This window comes from Phyllobates terribilis, unplaced genomic scaffold (assembly GCF_046119375.1).
Source record: "Phyllobates terribilis strain yellow unplaced genomic scaffold, ASM4611937v1 Scaffold_11__3_contigs__length_659146591, whole genome shotgun sequence".
Taxonomy (NCBI): Eukaryota; Metazoa; Chordata; class Amphibia; order Anura; family Dendrobatidae; genus Phyllobates; species Phyllobates terribilis.
In genome coordinates, this window is record NW_027362771.1 from 309,280,499 (window position 1) to 309,300,735 (window position 20,237).

General features: G+C 40.6%; 1 protein-coding gene across 1 annotated transcript in view; it reads right to left on the reverse strand.

Annotated features, from left to right (window-relative positions):
- Positions 1 to 3,518: 3,518 nt before the first annotated feature.
- Positions 3,519 to 20,237, reverse strand: part of SMO (smoothened, frizzled class receptor) — a 64,562-nt gene continuing 47,843 nt past the window's right edge. Inside the window, exons 6-12 of the mRNA XM_073652527.1 lie at positions 16,669 to 16,792; positions 16,221 to 16,313; positions 14,371 to 14,479; positions 14,068 to 14,253; positions 12,116 to 12,264; positions 10,863 to 10,997; positions 3,519 to 9,954 (exon numbers count right to left, since the gene is read on the reverse strand). Of these exons, the coding sequence (XP_073508628.1) occupies positions 9,359 to 9,954; positions 10,863 to 10,997; positions 12,116 to 12,264; positions 14,068 to 14,253; positions 14,371 to 14,479; positions 16,221 to 16,313; positions 16,669 to 16,792 (1,392 nt within the window). The 3' untranslated portion in view covers positions 3,519 to 9,358. The remainder of the gene's footprint in view (positions 9,955 to 10,862; positions 10,998 to 12,115; positions 12,265 to 14,067; positions 14,254 to 14,370; positions 14,480 to 16,220; positions 16,314 to 16,668; positions 16,793 to 20,237) is intronic.

Below are 20,237 nucleotides of genomic sequence, written 5' to 3' on the forward strand. Positions count from 1 at the left end.
CCGAGCAAACTGTAACGGGTCTGGGAGGTGGAACCTCTGAGCAACTATACAAGGGGGCAGTCCTTGTAAGGAAGCGGGTGGCTCCCAGGGTAGACGGGCAGGTACTCACGGCAAGTGACAGGGACAGTCTCTGGGTAGAAGGGCAGGTAGTCACGGCAAGTGACAGGGACAGTCTCTGGGTAGAAGGGCAGGTAGTCACGGCAAGTGACAGGGACAGTCTCTGGGTAGAAGGGCAGCAGACAGGTGGCTGGTGAGCGCTCCCAAGTGAGCGGGCGAGAGTCTCTGGACAGGCAGGTGGTCACGGCAAGTGACGGCAGAACCTCCAGGTAGACTAGCAGACAGGTAGCAGGTGGACGCTCCCAGGTGAGCGGGCAAGAGTCTCTGGACAGGCAGGTGGTCACGGCAAGTGACGGCAGAGCCTCCAGGTAGGCTAGCAGGCAGGTAGCAGGTGAACGCTCCCAGGTGAGCGGGCAAGAGTCTCTGGACAGGCAGGTGGTCACGGCAAGTGACGGCAGAGCCTCCAGGTAGGCTAGCAGGCAGGTAACAGGTGAGCGCTCCCAGGTGAGCAGGCAAGAGTCTCTGGACAGGCAGGTGGTCACGGCAAGTGACAGCAGAGCCTCCAGGTAGGCTAGCAGGCAGGTAGCAGGTGAGCGCTCCCAGGTGAGCGGGCAGGCTGGTCCATAGACAGACTGACAGGTGTCGGAAGGCAGACCGTCGGACCGCAGGCTTGCAAGCAGGTAAGCGGATAGCAGGCAGGTATCAAGCAGGAAACTGGCAGGTGACTTTCAGGTAACAGGCAGGAATCTGGCAGGTGACTGGCAGGTAACAAGCAGGAATCTGGCAGGTGACTGGCAGGTAACAGGTAACGGGACCTGAGGGCTGAAGCAGAGTGAAGGCTTTGCAACAACATTGCTCGAGCACCTCCATTTTGGAGGAGGTGCCTTATATATGGAGAGGTCCTCCGGCCATTGGCCGGGGACTCCTTAGGACGGCGCGCGCGGCCCCTTTAAGAGAGGGGGGGCACGCACGCGCGCGCCCTAAGCACAGAGGCCGGGAAGCAGCGCGCGCTGCCAGCAGAGCGGGAGGAAGCCGCCGGGCACGGAGCAGAGAGGTGAGGGGAACGGCGTCCCTGCCTAGCAGGGGGCAGGGACGCCGACGCTACACCAGGGCTTATTCATACTTGTGTTTGATTTTATCATGTTTCCGTATTGTGTTCTGAACTGTCTATTTCTCATCTGTATTTTATCTGTTTTCTGGATTGACTATTTTTTGCAATCTTGGAGGGATCCAGATAAAACATAATAAATACATACAACACAGACCAAAAGTTTGGACACACCTTCTCATTTAAAGATTTTTCTGTATTTTCATGACTATGAAAATTGTACATTCACACTGAAGGCATCAAAACTATGAATTAACACAGGTGGAATTATATACTTAACAAAAAAGTGTGAAACAACTGAAAATATGTCTTATATTCTAGGTTCTTCAAAGTAGCCACCTTTTGCTTTGATGACTGCTTTGCACACTCTTGGCATTCTCTTGATGAGCTTCAAGAGGTAGTCACCAGAAATGGTCTTCCAGCAATCTTGAAGGAGTTCCCAGAGATGCTTAGCAATTGTTGGCTCTTTTGCCTTCACTCTGCGGTCCAGCTCACCCCAAACCATCTCGATTGGGTTCAGGTCTGGTGACTGTGGAGGCCAGGTCATCTGGCGTAGCACCCCATCACTCTCCGTCTTGGTTAAATAGCCCTTACACAGCCTGGAGGTGTGTTTGGGGTCATTGTCCTGTTGAAAAATAAATGATGGTCCAATTAACGCAAACCGGATGGAATAGCATGCCACTGCAAGATGCTGTGGTAGCCATGCTGGTTCAGTATGCCTTCAATTTTGAATAAATCCCCAACAGTGTCACCAGCAAAGCACCCCCACACCATCACACTTCCTCCTCCATGCTTCACGGTGGGAACCAGGCATGTAGAGTCCATCCGTTCACCTTTTTTGTGTCGCACAAAGACACGGTGGTTGGAACCAAAGATCTCAAATTTGGACTCATCAGACCAAAGCACAGATTTCCACTGGTCTGCTGTCCATTCCTTGTGTTCTTTAGCCCAACCAAGTCTCTTCTGCTTGTTGCCTGTCCTTAGCAGTGGTTTCCTAGCAGCTATTTTACCATGAAGGCCTGCTGCACAAAGTCTCCTCTTAACAGTTGTTGTAGAGATGTGTCTGCTTCTAGAACTCTGTATGGCATTGACCTGGTCTCTAATCTGAGCTGCTGTTAACCTGCGATTTCTGAGGCTGGTGACTCAGATAAACTTATCCTCAGAAGCAGAGATGACTCTTGGTCTTCCTTTCCTGGGGCGGTCCTCATGTGAGCCAGTTTCTTTGTAGCGCTTGATGGTTTTTGCAATTGCACTTGGGGACACTTTCAAAGTTTGCCCAATTTTTCGGACTGACTGACCTTCATTTCTTAAAGTAATGATGGCCACTCGTTTTTCTTTACTTAGCTGCTTTTTTCTTTCCATAATACAAATTCTAACAGTCTATTCAGTAGGACTATCAGCTGTGTATCCACCTGACTTCTGCACAACATAACTGATGGTTCGAACCCCATTTATAAGGCAAAAAATCCCACTTATTAAACCAGACAGGGCACACCTGTGAAGTGAAAACCATTTCCGGTGACTACCTCTTGAAGCTCATCAAGAGAATGCCAAGAGTGTGCAAAGCAGTCATCAAAGCAAAAGGTGGCTACTTTGAAGAACTTAGAATATGACATATTTTCAGTTGTTTCACACTTTTTTGTTAAGTATATAATTCCACATGTGTTATCATAGTTTGGATGCCTTCAGTGTGAATGTACAATTTTCAAAGTCATGAAAATACAGAAAAATCTTTAAATGAGAAGGTGTGTCCAAACTTTTGGTCTGTACTGTACATGTAGACTATGCAAACTTGGCACATGCATTTTTCATTTCCATCTATTGACTTTTATAAGCTCAAAATTGTACCCATGGGATCAGTTAGAACATTTTGCATATTAAAGAAGAAAGCATCTGAATAAAAAAAATGTGCAATAAAAAAAATGGAAATTTTAATAAAGCCATTTAAAAATTATCAGCTTTATCAATGAAAAAAGAAAAACAATTAACACTGTTCTCTAATATAAGCAGTGTGACGGCCCCTTGTGCAGTAACAAATGAAATGTTCCCCTTTCACTACATAACTAGAGGTACCATTTAGGAATTCGGAAATCAGAGCCCAAGAGTTGTGGCCATAGTTGTGGTCATCTACAACAATTTTACTAAAACAGCTCAGCGGAAGTTTTAACAAGAGGGATTTTTTTATATTTTAGAGGGACTAACATTTTAATTAGTTACATCATAATAGTAGGGATACAATTCTTAAAAAATATATATCCAGCCCATAAACAGTCCAGAATACAAAAACTTTGCATATTTTATTTATTTATATTTACAAGTAAAAAGATACAAAAATATTTTGGTAACAGCTTATCGTGTTTCGCATTTAAAAATATTGTAATCTTACAAAAGATTTTCAAGGCATCAAAAAGGGAGGCAAAAATACTGCATTTATTTTTAATTCAGATGCACATGGAAGCAGAAGGGGTTCTATCTATTTTCCGTTATATGTCTGTTTTTTAATGGAAAAAGTCACTTATCAATTACTAATACCTCGACAATCATCTACATCAACCAAGGAATACTTTGTTTCATGTGTCTTTGACTTTTGCATACAGTTTGTACAAAATTTTGCCTGGATTTGTACAATGCAGAACTACTGTATCATGGTATAAGCATATTTGTTCTGTGCTGCGATTAAACATAGCGGGACCGATTCATCAAGACTGGCATAGAGCAAGCTAGCGCTGCACAAGTCTTAGCAGAATACAGGGCGCCAAGTTCGTTAAGAGGTGAACGCCACTTAATAAATTTGGTGCATCTTCTAAGTGGTATGTACCTCCATGCATTGTGCCAAAAATCCTACTAGTAGCATTTCTGGCATCAAAAACACTGGCCCATTTAATGAATTTGGCTGGGACGGGGCCACTCTTATCTCCCACCTAGTCTACTTCCCAGCGAAGCTGATCCAAAGTGGCGTGAAAACGTCAAAAGTCGCAAAATTTTTGCACAACTCCGTTTTGTGCAAACAATGTTGGGGCTTTTTAAAGCTTTCTAAAGCGGCCCTAACACTTTATGTATAGTCACATTCTTCTAGTTTTATTTTTGTGACTATGTAAACTTTTTTATGACAGTTTTCGGCTTCAGATTGAATATAGTGTCTGAACGTTCATTAGGCCTACCAGGGCCGGACTGGCCATTTGGAAAATGCCAGAAGGGCCTATACGGTCGTGGGCCGCATTGGCTGCTATGCTGTTAACAGTATCGGCATCCTCAAGATGCCGATACTGTTAACAGTTGTGATGGTGCAAAAAGCCGCCGCCTCCATCACTTACCCAGGAAGGTCACAGGCTTCCTCTCTGTTTGCGGCCCGTCGGAGGCCAGCACCAAACAGTGTATGTTGGCTGTGCAATAACGTCACATTGCACTGCCAGCAACCACTGCGAGAATAGATAGAAGAGGAGACAGATGCTGAGGAAGAGGAGGAGTCTGGATTAGGTGAGTATAAGGATTTTTATTTATTTTTAGGGTGCTGTGGGTTGGACCATCATATTATATAAGGGGCTGTTGGGTGGACGATCTTGATTTCTTCCAGGCAGGGTAATATTAGTAATATATCCCCATCTGGGGCTCGGGGACAGGGACTGCATGGGGCTGTGTGTTTTCAATTGCCAGAGCTAAATTTCAGTCCCAGTCCGTTCCTGAGGCCTACTAAACACCCTATCAAAATACTTACATACAGCCTATGTGGCACACAACTGGCAGCACACAGGGAGAATTCCAGCAGGTAAGGAGGTGTTAGACGAAAAGGCTATAGATTTGTAGACAAAAGGGAAACTTCTAAAATATATATTATATAAAATTTTACATGAAACCTTTGATATATTTTTTGACATACATTTACCTGGATACTTGTGTTTTATTACATATCTAAGTACAAATACAGAAGGTATTTTCCAGCAAAAGTGCAAATGAAGATGTAAAACGAGTCTAATTATTACCAGGTGAATAAAGTGTCACTGGCTCTGAAAGGCTTCTGAAGACCCCCACACACATTAGACTAATGTAGGCTGAACTCGGCAATTTCATTGCAATTGTCCAACAGTCTATTATGTATGGGGTTTTCCCGAGACTTCCCAGACAGATGATGCCAGAGAAGAGAAGGATCCTTTCGTTCTTCCTGAAGAAGCCATCAGAGGAGTCTGGCAGCTGCTCTCATGTATGGATGCTTACATTTTACCACAAGCACATAGCATTCCTTATACAACCCTGTATGTCTTCCTTCTTCGAAAATAAGTAATCACACTGTAAGGATGATTTTCTGTGATTTTACATGACTTACTGTATTAAAAAGGGATAATATCTAATATGTAACAAAATATATAAAAACTAAACAGCAAGCAGATAAATATTGTACAGCAGAATAATATCACGCTTTGATAATAGGAAGGAATATAGGCTGATATTTGTGGTCAATATTTATTTTCCATAGGAAAGTAAACTAACCAGACCTATAAAGATAATGGAGCAGTCACAATACAATAGCGAGTAACTTGTCAGTTGTTGATGTTGAAGGGTTAAGGTATATAAGTATTACTCGATTTACAAAAATTCCTAAGAATTTATCCTATTCATTAACAAAAGAAGAATAGCATCACCGTGACATAAATAAAGAGGCAAGTGATTCTGCCGTCAAAGCACGCCATAGCTCCTTTCTCCTTAAAATGAGCTTTGGACGAGCCTTCTTCATATTGCCTACTGGGCCATATGGAATGAATAAAGGACACCTCCTGTGACCAAGTTGTTACATTGGGACTTACTTAATTATATAAAAGAAAGTCCTTTAAGGCTTTTCATATTTTATGGCGGTACATAAAACATGTAGTACCATGGCACATAAATGTAAGAATATATTACTAAACTACACCTCCATACCAGTCTCCAGTTTGCTAACACATATGATAATAAACATTTCCAGTAAACATGAATGTGACTCGTACTACTTGTTACTTCTGAACCTTATAGGAGTTTTGAAAAAAAAATCTGAGAAAAACTTTATTTTTCCCAGCTCCTAATAAAAGTTTCATAAATATAAAACATCTCTTTATTTTCTGTCTATCTCCAAAGAAATATACTAAAGGTGGGCTCCAATTCCACAAATTTATGTTGAACCCTATTTTGTTTAAGTTGCTTGGTGATTGATCTATTCAACTATATGAAAGGACTGATGAAATGAAATTGGCCGATGTCTTAGAATGCTCGGTAAGGCACATAGGATCTATAAAAAGTACTAAATATACTTTGTGCAGGAGAGGTACTTAAGGATTCTGAGCCCCGGTGTAAAATCTTTAATAAGACCTTTCATCAATCACGAGCCATTTATAATACTGGTGTTTTCTTATGTGGCAGAGGAGTTTCAGACCCTACTCAGGCACCATGTGTATGACTGTTACTTCTGCACCCCTTACTCATTTTGTGCAATATTCTGTATTCCAGAGTCTACTTCCAGACAAGAAGCTAAGGGCTCATGCTCATTTGCGTTTAAATCTGACGAGTGTAATCCATTAAAAAAAAAAATCAGATTGCACTCTGACTAATGTTATTGAATGTGTTCATCTACAATTTTTTTCTCAGCTCGGATCGGATTGAGAAAAAAAAAAATCGCAGCATGCTGCAAGTGGCTGCGTATATCAGACGAAACTCGGCAATGCAAGTCAATGGGTGAGAGAAAAAAAACGCACGACACATGGACCATGCAATTTTTACGCACCCATCTCATAGGAAACCCGACATTTCATCAGCTGAGTACAGTAAATTCACAGCATGAACAGTCAGAATAGATATATAGATAGAAAGATGTCATTGAGATATATAATTAGCGCAGTGCGTGTGTAGCTTACTGTACATGTATTTAGCTAATAATTAAATAAATAAAAGAAAAAAATGGTGTGTGGTCCCCCTTATTTTTATTAACCAGCTGAGAGAAAGCAGACAGCGGAGAGCTGGTCTTAATAGTGTGGGAAAGGGGCAATAAACATGGAGCTTCCCAGGCTATTAATATCAACTTACAACTGTCTGCTTAGCATTTACTGGTTATTAAAAAGTGGGGACCCCTCCAAAAAAATGAGATGGGGTCCCCTCTATTTTTAATAACCAGCAAAAGGCTAAACAGACAGCTGCGGGCTGATATTAATAGGCTGGGAAGGGGCCATGGATATTGGCCCCCTTCCAGACTAATAACACCAGCCTGCAGCCACCCCAGAAATGGCGCATTCACTAGATACGCCAATTCTGGCGATTAGCCTCGGCTGTTCCTGTTTGCCCTGGCTGGTGTGTTGGCAAGCGGGGTAGTGGTTTTGAGGTTGATGTCAGCTTTGTAATGTCAGCTGACATCAACCCCAGGGATTAGTAATGGAGAGGCGTCTATAAGACACCCCCATTACTAACCCCGTAAATTTAAAGCAAAAAATACATAGAGAAATGTCCTTTATTTGTACAAAGTACTCCCGACACCCTTTACACATTTATTACCTTTAACAAATCAAATATTCCAAAGGGGTCCACCGTAAATCCATCCCATGTCCCACGACGATCTCCAACTCTGCTATATCTGGATGGTGTGTCCTCACACTGCGAGCAGTGACGTCAGTAAGGTTACCACAAGCTCATCGGATATGAACTGCGATAATCTTAGTGACGTCAGTGCTAGTTACTGTAGGTGCGTTCTCATGTTACTGTCAGTGTGTTTTGGATGGCATGCTGAGCGATCACATTACTCATCTCACCGCTCACATCATCAGGATGTAGCAGAGTTGGAGATAGTCGTGGGATGGATTTACAGCGGACCCCTTTGGAATATTTAATTTGTTAAAGGTAATAAATGGGTAAAAGAGGGTCGGGGAATGCTTTGTGCAAGTAAAGGACTTTTCTCTGTGTGTTTTTTGCTTTCACCTTACAGGGTTAGTAATGGGGGTGTCTTTTAGACGCCTCTCCATTATTAACCTTTGGGCTTGATGTCAACTGACATTACAAAGCTGACATCAACCCCAAAACCATTATCCCGCTTGCCAATGCACTACGCAAGTGGGAGGAGCCGAGGCTAAGCGCCAGAATTGGTGCATCTAATGAATATGCCATTTCTGGGGCAGCTGAAAACTGGTGTTATTAGTCTGGGAGGGCCTATTAATATCAGTCGGCAGCAGTCTGTTTAGCCTTTGCTGGCTATTGAAAATAGGGGGGGGCGCGACGTCATTTTTGGGGGGGTCCCCCCTTTTTAATAACCAGTAAAAGCTACGCAGACAGCTGTGGGCTTTTACTAATAAGCTATTAAGATCCACGGATCGTGGCCATTCCCGAGAATAATAACACCAGTCCCCAGCTGTCTGTTTTCCCTCAGCTGGTTATTAAAAATAAGGGGGATCCCACGCCATTTGTTTTTTTTAATTATTTATTTAATAGGTTTAAAAAGGCTAAACACCCTTTAGTGCCACATGACAGGCAATAAAGGTTGCTAGTTTATTATACGTAGGGGGCTTGTGACATTAAATATCTACAGGACATCTATCTACATATAAGATTGCTTTATTACTTAGAAAACTAGCTTGAAATGACAGAATTACTGTATGTAAAAGGTGATGTTAAAAATGGATTGCATACGCATGTCATACAGATGCTATTTCATAAAAATCGTATTGCACTTGCATGACACTCGTCCTACTTTTCAGGAACAACATCTTTTATTTACGCTGATAAGTTTGAACCCTTAGCAGAAGTCTAATGGGTACCATCTTTAGTCAGACACTAGTATCACATTTCAACTTGCCCTTTTTATATATTTCTCAAAAAATTCCATTCCACTTGGGGCAACAATATACTTGCACTTTACATAATAAATAATCGTCCTGCAGAACATCTTCCATAAAAGTAGGTAGAAGAGTGCACTGCATAGCTGCTTTGTGAATGAACAGTAAAAACAATTCTGTCCACATTGTCCTGATGTCTAATCCCTGTCATCCCAGACCGTCTCATGTTCATAGTCTTAGATGTAAAGCCTTTAAAATATATTCCGGTTCAACCCTAATATGACATCTGCACGTTTCCATCTCTATCAATTGTCAGTCGGCACAAAAGGATATAAAGGGCCCAGCCTGCAACTAATATCCAGTCTAAATTATTGTACTTCAGCAAAAGTTTTTGTAACATGTCTACTTGTGCCTAGAAATCAGAATCTGTATCCATTAGCTCTGCATCCATCAGGTTTGCCCTGGAATGCATTGGGGGAATCCCTGCTCTTCTAGTTTGAGTTCTGTCAGTATGGTGCCCGTTCCCCATATTATATGGATGGGGATTCCCATTTGAATACTGAAATTTTCCATCATGCTTTGGTTGAGGGATGAAGTGAACATTGCTATGCTCAGGAATGGGAAACTCATCAACCGAATAGGGATGAGACATTAAATTAGTGTGAGCATATCTTCTATATCCATGGCGGTCATCATCTATGTTCTCAACATGGTATAGACTACCCTGTAGAGGAGGCCATCTCCTGAATTCTCTGTATGATCCTGGAAGAACCTTTTCAATTTCTTGAGGTTCTCTAGACCTAGTCACTAGACCAGGTTGAGCAGGAAGCTTTGGAAGACGTGGCACAGCGGTTGATGTTCGAGGTGGATAGCTTTCCATGCCCCTTGTTTCCTCTACTGGTCTGATCTCTTTCTTCCTTCTCCTTTTCTTCTTCTTAGTCTTCTTTTCTAGACCGTAAGGATTATCTGCCTCTACCAGCCACATGTTTTCTCTCTCTTCAGGAGGTACTAAAAAAATACAAATGTTTTTAATCACCTATAGAAGGCTGGAAAAATATTTTATGGTTGGAAATACTAAAAAGTATGATTCACATAAAGATAATAAAATTTTATTTTAGATTAAAAAGTGTAATCACAAAAAACTAAGCTAGAAGAGAAACAAACATTGCAAATAAAAAAAAATAGTGTTAATATTATATAATACGATATCACTATAATGTTTGATGTCAGAATATCAAAGTTTAAAAAACTGAGAAACAGTGAAACCACTTTGAGAAAAGTGCACTGAATATTGGTATTTTATAGAAAGGCTATCTAAAAGAATAGATCAGTACAATATCTACAATCCTATATCTTTCCAAAAGATAATCTGCTGCCTCTATCAGACAGCTGTCACCTAGCCAACCAGTTCTCCTGCTTTGCACTGATGAGGGGCAAAAAAACTGAAACATGTGTCTGCAAATAGAGTTATCAATTTGGTTTCTTATCCTAAAGGCCCCCATACACATTAGACTAAAGTCGTCAGAACCCGGAGAGTCCGGCTGACACTCTTGATCATCGGGAACGATGTCGATCGAGCATGTCTGATTTCGGACTGCCGAACACTTTGTTGTCTCGGAGTTAAGCTGCCAGCAGAGGTGAAAAAGGAGGAATTGACACCAGATAAATACATTTTTAAAGTTGTCGTCTAAATCTGCACTTGCAGCATTCCAAGAAAGTGATTGTAATCACTTTCTTTATGGAACACTAAAGGCTAAGATTAAAAATGAACAATGATTTAAAATAGGCCTCAAAAATCTAGACAATGATAATTCTGGAAAGATATCAATCTTTCTGGCACATGTAGCTGTGCATGCAGAAGCTACAAAATAGCGATAATGAAAAAAATTGTAGAACAAGTAATAGTTGTTTATTACCTGGCGTTGCCACTGGAGTTACAGACACGTCCTGTGGTAAAATGGCTCCTCTTCTAGCCACCATCTTTGTGACATGCTGTGCCCATGCAGAAGACATGTCAGCTGATGGCTCATTGATATCAAAGTTCAAACCAGCTGAGGAATAAAAAAATAAAATAAAAAAACCAGAATGTTAGTCTAAAAAAAAAACCAGTGGCCGGTGTTAAAGTTGCAAGATTTCTATTTTTTTAATTGCATGGCAAAAATAAAAAAATATATATACAATTAACACAAAAATCAGATATTTGATTTAAACAACAGGTTATTTTCTGATAATAGCTTCCCTTCAAGACCAGACAGTTAAGCAATTTTTACGCTGGTAATCACTACACATTTCTCGTTTGCTAAACTGTAGAAAAATTTTTGGGCCATATGCCATTTATTATGTCTTTTTTTTTAAAATACTAACATAACATAATTTACTCTTTCTCCTTGTAATCTTTAAAGGGGTTGTCCACTACTAGGACAACCCCTTCTCAATCTGACTGTTTGCCCCAGTTAAAATAAAAACACTCACCTCCAGTGGTGTCGACGCTCGCGTTCCGGGGGCTCACATGAGGTTGGTACATCACGAGAGCCCTGCGCCCAGTCAGCGATGGCAGCATTGTCCCTGCCTTCAGACGAATAAGTAATGAAGAGGAAGTCAGAGCTGTGGCTGGCCACTCACTTCCTCTTGATTACTTATACGTCTGAAGGAAGGGCCAATGGCGCCAGCGATGATTGGGCGCAGGGCTCGGTGTCAACACCGCTGGAATGGCGCCAGCATTGGAGTCGAGTAAAAAGGTACACTCACATGAGCATATAACTCGGACAAGTGCTATGCCGAGCATGGGAGCGTCCAAACATTGGACTACAGTGCAGTCTGACATCCGCGGCCTCAGACAACAGAGAAGATGGAGAAATTAAGTTCTCCATCTTCTCTGCACCTGTGATGCGATTCTCACATGCAAGAGAATCGGATCACAGTAAACTGACACTCCGCTCAATCTCTGATCAGAATGTGGTCTGAGTGTCATTAGCACAATCGGCCCCATTCTCTTGCAGAGAGAAACATCGCTCCTGTGACCTCAGCCTAAGTGTTTGTACTTTAATCGGGACAAACATTCAGATTGAGAAGGGTTGTCTTAGTAGTGTACAATCCCTTTAATCAAGGGGTGAAGTTCAAGTCTTTTGACTGACTGACTTACATAAAACCATGAAAATGGTGTACTTACCAACTGGTCCTTCATGGGATACTGTATGCAGACTAAAGGAGAGCTCCTTCTCAGGGTTGTTAAGTAACTCCTTCCGTTTGGAAAAAGCCTTTGCAATCATCTTACTTTTCTTGATTCGCTTGGGTTCATCATCACTGCGTCCCAAAATCCTGGCAAGCATTGACATAAAAATCATAAGTATTCCAACCAAACACCTATACAAATGTTACATGTGGTTATATTGCTTCATAAACAGCTTTCTTTATGTAATGTTATATAGCCAAGCTAAAAGGGGTTTACCGACTGCACTCACCTATTCACAAGATATCCCCTGAGGGTACAACCATTGGAACCCCCACCGATCTCAAAATCCCGTTTGTTCATATAGGACTATTTGCTTCTATGGGCCTGAGAGAGATAGCCAGAACGCGGTGCTAGAAGTGAACGGAATGGGGGCTACATATGTGCACTTGTGCTATATTCACACAGGGGACTTTGGGACACCGGTCTTTGAGGGATTCATGGATCATACGCTTATCAACTATTCACGCAAATGTATAAAGTGGGAAACAGTTTTATCTCCATTTTTACCTAAATATCAGACAAGCAGAATGAAATAAAAATATGTACTTTCTCTTAGGCCATGGCCCCACTATCAGTATTTGGTCAGTATTTTTTCTCAGGAGTGGGAGCCAAAACCAGGAGTGGGTGATAAATGCACGGTGCTGAGCCCACATGTTTTTGGGCACATGACAGCTGACATGTACCCCTAACAGCCATGGGTGGAAGCGCGATCCACCTGCGGCTGTTAACTAGTTAAATGCCGCTGTCAATCTCTGACAGCGGCATTTAACTCGCGCTTACCGGAAGCTCATCACTATTCCCGCCCATCAGCGACCATGTCACATGACCGCAGGCCAAAGATGGGTTGGCATGACAACCCAGGGTCTACAGGAGACTCCTGCGGATGTCATTGCCTGGATGCTATGGGCACCGCCCAGCAGTCAGCACTCATAGCAAGTGAGCATTTTTGCTACACACAGCAGGGCTGAAGCCCTGCTGTATGTAGCACAAGCGATCTGATAATCACAGCTTCTAGTTTCCCATGGTGACTATTGAAATGTGAAAAGTAAAAAAAAAAGTTTAAAAATATTAAAAAATGTAAACAAAATATAAAAGTTTAAATCACCCCCTTTCACCTCATTCAAAATAAAACAATAAAAAAATCAAATATACACATATTTGGTATCGCCGCGTTCAAAATCTCCTGATCTATCAATGTATAAAAATAATTAATCTGATCGGTAAATGGCATAACAAGAAAAAAAAGCAAAATGCCAGAATTACATTTTTTTGGTCGCCACAACACTGCAATAAAATGCAATAACAGACGATCAAAAGATCGATCCCACCCCAAATTGGTATCAATAACAAAGTCAGCTTGGCACGCAAAAAAATAAGCCCTCACCCAGTCCCAGACCCTGAAAAATGGAGACGCTATGGGTCTCGGAAAATTACAATTTTTTTTGTTGTTGTTGCAAACTTTGGAATCTTTTTTTCACCACTTAAATAAAAAAGAACCTATACATGTTTGGTATCTACAAACTTGTAATGACCTGGAGAATCATAATGGCAGATCAGTTTTAAAATTTAGTGAACATGGTAAATAAAAAAAATTGTGAAATTGCACTTTTTTTGCAATTTCACCGCGCTTTGATTTTTTTCCCCCATTTTCCAGTACACAATATGGTAAAACCAATGGTGTTGTTCAAACACAAATCGTCCTGCAAAAAAACAAGCCCTCACATGGCCATATTAACGGAAAAATAAAAAAGTTCTGGCTCTGGGAAGAGCCCAAGGTTGTAAAGGGGTTATAATCTATTTGTGAGCCCATTGCCAATCTTACATTTACATCATTTTGAAAACATGAGAAATTGAAATCTGTATGTGTTTCAGTAAACTTCTGATCTCACCTGCACCAAGCTCTCTTCCAGATAATTATTGTGGCTTTGGTCCACACCCATGTACTCATAGATATACCAGTACCAAACATGGCAAAGAGGTTAATCTTCTCTACAAGGAGGCTGGGCCTGTTCTTGATTTCACACTCAGGAATTGGCTTGTTGGTCTGAGCAGCAATGGTCACATTGGCTTCACATCTGAAAAACCGTATATACAAGCATGGGAAAAGCCGCCTTAACGGATGTCATATGAAGTCACCTGAGTGGCAAAATCCCAAATATATTGTGAATTGACTAGCTAATTTCGATACTTACAGGACATATTCACGGAAGCTCCGTTCCCACTCAGCTTGATTGAAGAAGTCATAGAAATGACAGCTAAATGTAATGAGCACAAAACCAAATGCCAGAAATCCAAATATTCCTAGATTAAAAGAGATACGGAAGTGCATTAGGTATGGGACAATGCTGGGATATATATCCAGTCATTCCACCACAATTATCCCAATTTCCTATGAGGTGGAGATCCCAAGTCTGCTAAATAGCATATCCACTCATGACACTATTAGCCCCTGCTCAGAGGGGTATCATTATGAACTTCATGATCTTCTATATTTAAAAAAAAAAAAAGTCCTTGTAAAGAATTAACTGGGGCACTTTCATAACATCCCTGTGCTTGTACGGGTGACGTCATAAGTCATCTATATATGACAGAGACCTCCAAATCACAGTAACTAGGCAGACATGGTTGTGGTGTTGGCAGACATGGGTGTGGTGTTGGCAGACCATGATAATGAACATTGAGTATTTAATGAGTATTTGGTCAGTATGTTACATCAGTATCTGAAGCCAAAACCAGGAGAAGAACAATCAGAGGAAAAGTATAAAAGAAACAAGTCACCACTTCTGTATTTATCACCCACTCTTATTTTTGACTTACAAATACTGATGTAAAAAACTCAAATACTGAACGTGTGCCCAAGGCTATGTTCCCACGATGAGCTTTTGGTGAGTTTTTGGTGTTGCAGATTTTCTGCACCCATTAAGTCAAATGGGTTACTTGGTTGTCATTAAGATTTAAAAAGAGAAAACACAGTAGTTTGACAATAAATGGCTTCACCCAACCAATAACCATGAATGGAGAAAAAGTTTTTTCGTTATCATTCATATTCTCTGAAACAAGGCCAAGAAAGGAAAAATTCTGCCGGGGTAAGTAAACTTTTGAGCACAACTGTATTTGGCACAGCTCCAGGGTTACAAGGTTTATGTAATGGAAAAAATGTTACGAAGTGAGGGAGAAATGGCCAATTCACAGCTGTCTGGCCTACTAGCAAGGCAATAGTCCCATGCAATAAGCGATGGGAGGTTTAGTTATACCAAACTTGAGCACTTGGCCATGCCATATTTTGTACAGCAAAACTTTGGAATTTTTGTATTAGAATATTTTTAAGTCAATCTAAAAAGAAAAAGATATGACAGAAGGAAATTAGAGACACTACTACCCTACTGCTAAACCAAGCTTTCTTATACATTAAGATATCTGCTTTCTGATACAGAAAGAAACAACTATATTTTAATATACTGTCTACTGCAAATGTGTCTGCCTGTAGCCGCACTTCCAGTTAGACCGCCAAACTTGTTTTAAAGAAAATCTTTATTCCCGCTGCTTCCTTGAGTATTTAATTTTTTTGTTTGTTTTTTACATCCACCCTAAGGTTCCAGAGATATGGCCCTTTATATTCAGTGGTTCTTTTTATGGTCTTTACCAATGAGGCGTTGCTCACAGGATATTTATCCAGAGACTTCAGTGAAGCACACCCCCTTGTAAAAAACATAAATAAAAAAAAGTCCCATATCTCTGGAACTGTACTGCCGAATTAGAAAAAGAAAAAAGAAAAAGAAAAAAAACCCTATTATTATATATAGCATGTTTAGAGGAGCAGCAAGAACAATCAGCAAAAACTGGTCAGATTTCACCTGGTGACAGGTTCTCTTTAAATGGTATTTACCTACTGATTACCCCTATTGCTGACAGGTTCCTGTTATTCTGCAGCAAGAGGCATGTGGTACTTATAACACGTACTCTCCGCACAACACCACATCTCTGCATGAAAATTTACTGTAACAGACCATATATTAATTGAATTTAAAAGGAAAAGCATTACCTAGCCGCAACATGGTTTCATTGATTTTACTGGCCGCTTTCTCACTAAGTAGTCCAGGGTGCTTACTCTTAATGGAAAACAGTGTCATCACACCTAGAAGAGAATGGATGTCCAGTAAACAGAAAATCTCCATTATCACATGAATATCTCTATACAGTCCATTAAGAGACAGGCTATATAATATATTATATAAAAGCATATATAAAAATGCATACATATATATACATATATATATATATATTATATATATATATAGTTATACATTATGTTCTTTCCATCCGCAGAGCATTTCCATTAAAAATCAGCAGAAAATATCAGTTCTCAAGTCATTAAATCTGAACAACAACCAATATTGCTCCTAGTTTCCTTATTTATTTCTTATTGCTTATTCATTATTCGCACAATTGATTTTTCGCAGCTTTACCTGTTCTATTTCATGTATTCTTACCTCTGATAAGGAAGTAACCTCCGACAATTAAGACAACCCCAATTGGAGCCAAAACAAAGCCAGCTCTATATCTATAGTTTTTGTATCCCACAAAGCAAATACCGCTCACAGAGTCACCATCCACCTGTAAGGCACAAACACAAATATCCCAAGTGTCTTCTTCAGATATTTTTTACTGTTATGGTTAGTATTTTATATCTGGCTTCATTATTATTTAGAAAACAATTATATATCTATTCTATGTCTGTAGTCTTTGTTTAAAACTTGCATCATGGAATGTCTGACTAAGATACTGGTTTCCTTTGAATTCCCTGACAAGAAGGTTTACGATGGGCCACGGGAAGTGTGTTATCACTGATAGTCTATTTCGGTTCCCTGTTCAGTTGTATGTAACAATTGTAGTTCCGTTTTGTCTAGCTAATAAATATGGTGAGTCTTAGCCGTCACAAACAGACTCTACCTGCTGACAATGCATGTCACATGTATTTTGTCTCTCTCCCTTCATCGATTAAGTATTTTAATTTGAATCTCACTAGCAATGTGAAGACCCTTTGCTGTCTATTCCAAAGTTCTCCCTAAGAAAGAAGGGTCAACACAACATTACTTAACTCTAGCATTTTATTACTATAGTATACAAAGATATACATATATGCATAATTAAAGGGAATCTGTCAGTAGTATCAGTTCTCCTAAGTCGTCTATATTGGCATGTAGGTCATAGGAAGCTGAATAAAATGATATTTAATAGTAACTGTGAAGACACGGGGTCTTCCGTGGGCTGAACACTACTCAGACAACACGGTGAGGGTAAAACAGTGCGGCAATACTTTTTTGAACCACAGAACAGGCAATAAACAGAACAGTCCCAGCAAACACTCAAGATGGTACAACATTACACAGTCTCACCCTTCCACTGGCAAGCCGAGAATAGAGCAGCTGCTACTTTGGGACTTCCAGGGCCAACTACCTCAACCAGTGGGCCCCCGCTTTTGGCGAGCCTCCACAGACAGAGGGTAGCGGTAAGCATAGGAAGCTGACAGTCCATCAAGGTACAAGGCCAGAAGACCCGAGGGTCTGACCCTGGCCTCTTTGAGAGTTTCCCTGGCACCAGATGACCGGCTGGTCCCAATCTGGATTCTCCAAATGTCTCCATGGGTTTCAGGCGACCGGAGGGTCCCACCTGGCAACCCCAAACAACATATCCATGGGGCCAGGTGACTTCATCGTCCCAACCTGGTCTCCCCAAATGTATCTACGGGTTCTCTGATGGTCAATGGAGCAGATCTGTATCCTTCCAGTCAGGGCTGTGTACCCTTAGGCTGGAATAATGTAGAATCCAAATCTGTGTCTCTCTGGATAAAACCATGCTACCAAGCTGATTTCCTGAAGAGTCTGTCTGATCTTTGATTCTCCTTGTAAAGTTTGTCTGTTACAGAGGCCTTGTTCCTTAAATAATTCACATTTGTTCTTTCAAGTGCACATCCACAGGGCAAGGATTAGGGATGATATTATTCCACAGGACTCAAGTCTCATTGTTTGAGCTTTTTAATAAATTTACATAGTTAGTATAACAGGGGCTCTTTAAATCAACATCTAGATGGCTTTAGTACAATATGCAATTAACATAGTAACAAACATCATTGTTTCACAACCAAGAGAAGTCAACATTCAGGTTTATACACATAATAGTATGTCCTTCTTGACCAGCCACAGAAAAACACATACTTTGAAAAGTCAACACAAACACAATAGTGTATTTCTCTTGACTTAACAAATCTAGACATCTAGCTGATTAGGATAAGAAAGCTGTTTTGTCACAGTTTATTATAACTTTATTTAATAGTAAGTGCCACAAAATCATGTCCCCAATGCATATGTTAAATAAAGTTGAATAAAATGATACTTTGATATCTGCGATCTGATGTTTTATTCCCAAGGAATCCACGTTTTTCTTAATATGTAAATGAGCTGTTAAATTCTAGGACACTGATCTCCCTGAGAATCTTCCTGCAGAGCTTATTTTAAATGAAAGGGAGCATTACCGGTGTGAGACATTTAATGACTGACAGTCTGCTGTCCTAATCTACATGCCTCACACTGGTAATGCCCCATCTAATTTAAGATAAGCTCTGCAGGAAGATTCTCATGCAGATCAGTATCTGCCCATAGATCTTAATGGCTCGTTTACATATTTAGTAAAATGTGGAATTTCTAGAATAAGACATCTGATCGCAGATATTAAGGTGTCATTTTATTCAACTTCCTATGACCTACATGCCCATATAGACGGCTTAGGAGGGTTGATACAACTGACAAATTCCCTTTAAAACAGAAAAAAAGTACTGACAACTCAGGATTCCATAAATGTGACAATGTAGTACATAGAGTACATATGACACCATAATAGCACATGTGCTAGAGCATGCCATGATGGAAAAAAACATCTATGAGGATCTTATATGGGACACATAGAGCATACAGTAGATCTTGTGTGCAGTCCTGTTGATGAGACAGAAAACTGTATGTTTGTGATTATGATTCTACAATGCCATCTTGTGGTCATTGTGGGAAATACACATTGATACTTAGGAACTCTAGTGCACCCAAAAAGGGAAGTTGTCCTTAGAAATGAATAAAGCATTTTGCATCACACTTATGTCAAAGAAAATTATAATTTGATTGATTTGCATTATTTGTTTGCACTACGTTTTTTATGCTTTTAAAATTTGGTGGAGAATGCATTTCCCTTAAATTGTAGTCTCACACTTTGTGAAATAGAATAGTGAAATAGATTAGTGGTCTCCAAAAATAATAAAATCAAAAGCAACGTAGCCAGAAGAACTCATCATTTCCCTGACTGTACCCCACATACTGGAAACCTGCACATAAGGAATATTTGTGTGAAGTCATTACTGCTCACTTTGTGAGCACGGGAGTATACTCAATCCATGTCAGGCCTCATTCAGACGTCCGTGTTTTCTACATGGTATTTATGGATAGAACATGTGCCTGTTATAGTCTTTGGGACTGTTCACGTGTCCGTATTTTGTTTTGCAGACTAAGCATTAGCAAAAACAGGGACATGTCTGTCACCGAGTCACCGATCAAACTGACCCATTCAAATCAATGAGTGAAGAAATGGACAACACACAGATGTCTTCCTTCAGTTTGTCATCCAAGAAATTTCTGTTTTTCACTGTTTAATGGATAAGAGGAGTTTGAAAATGTATTTATTTTCCATTCTTATATTTCAATTTGTCCATGTTTTTTTTTGTGGACCAAGTGTCCACCAAAAAAAGGTAACAGGAACCTGTCCAATTTTGATCCAAGACACGGAACAAAATCACATGTTCAAGCTTTTGGGTTGGTGAAAATCTAGGACCGAACGATGGTGCCGTCCTAGTCACATCTGTGTGCTGACTGTTTTCACTGTTTGCTAGGAGAAGCTTGAGGGACCGCCAGCGATGTTAATTGAGTAAGAGATACCTCCTGCAGCGGAGCAGTTGGTGCCACTGTTCTAGCGATGTTGGTGCCGCTGTTCTAGCGATGTTGGTGCCGCTGTTCTAGCG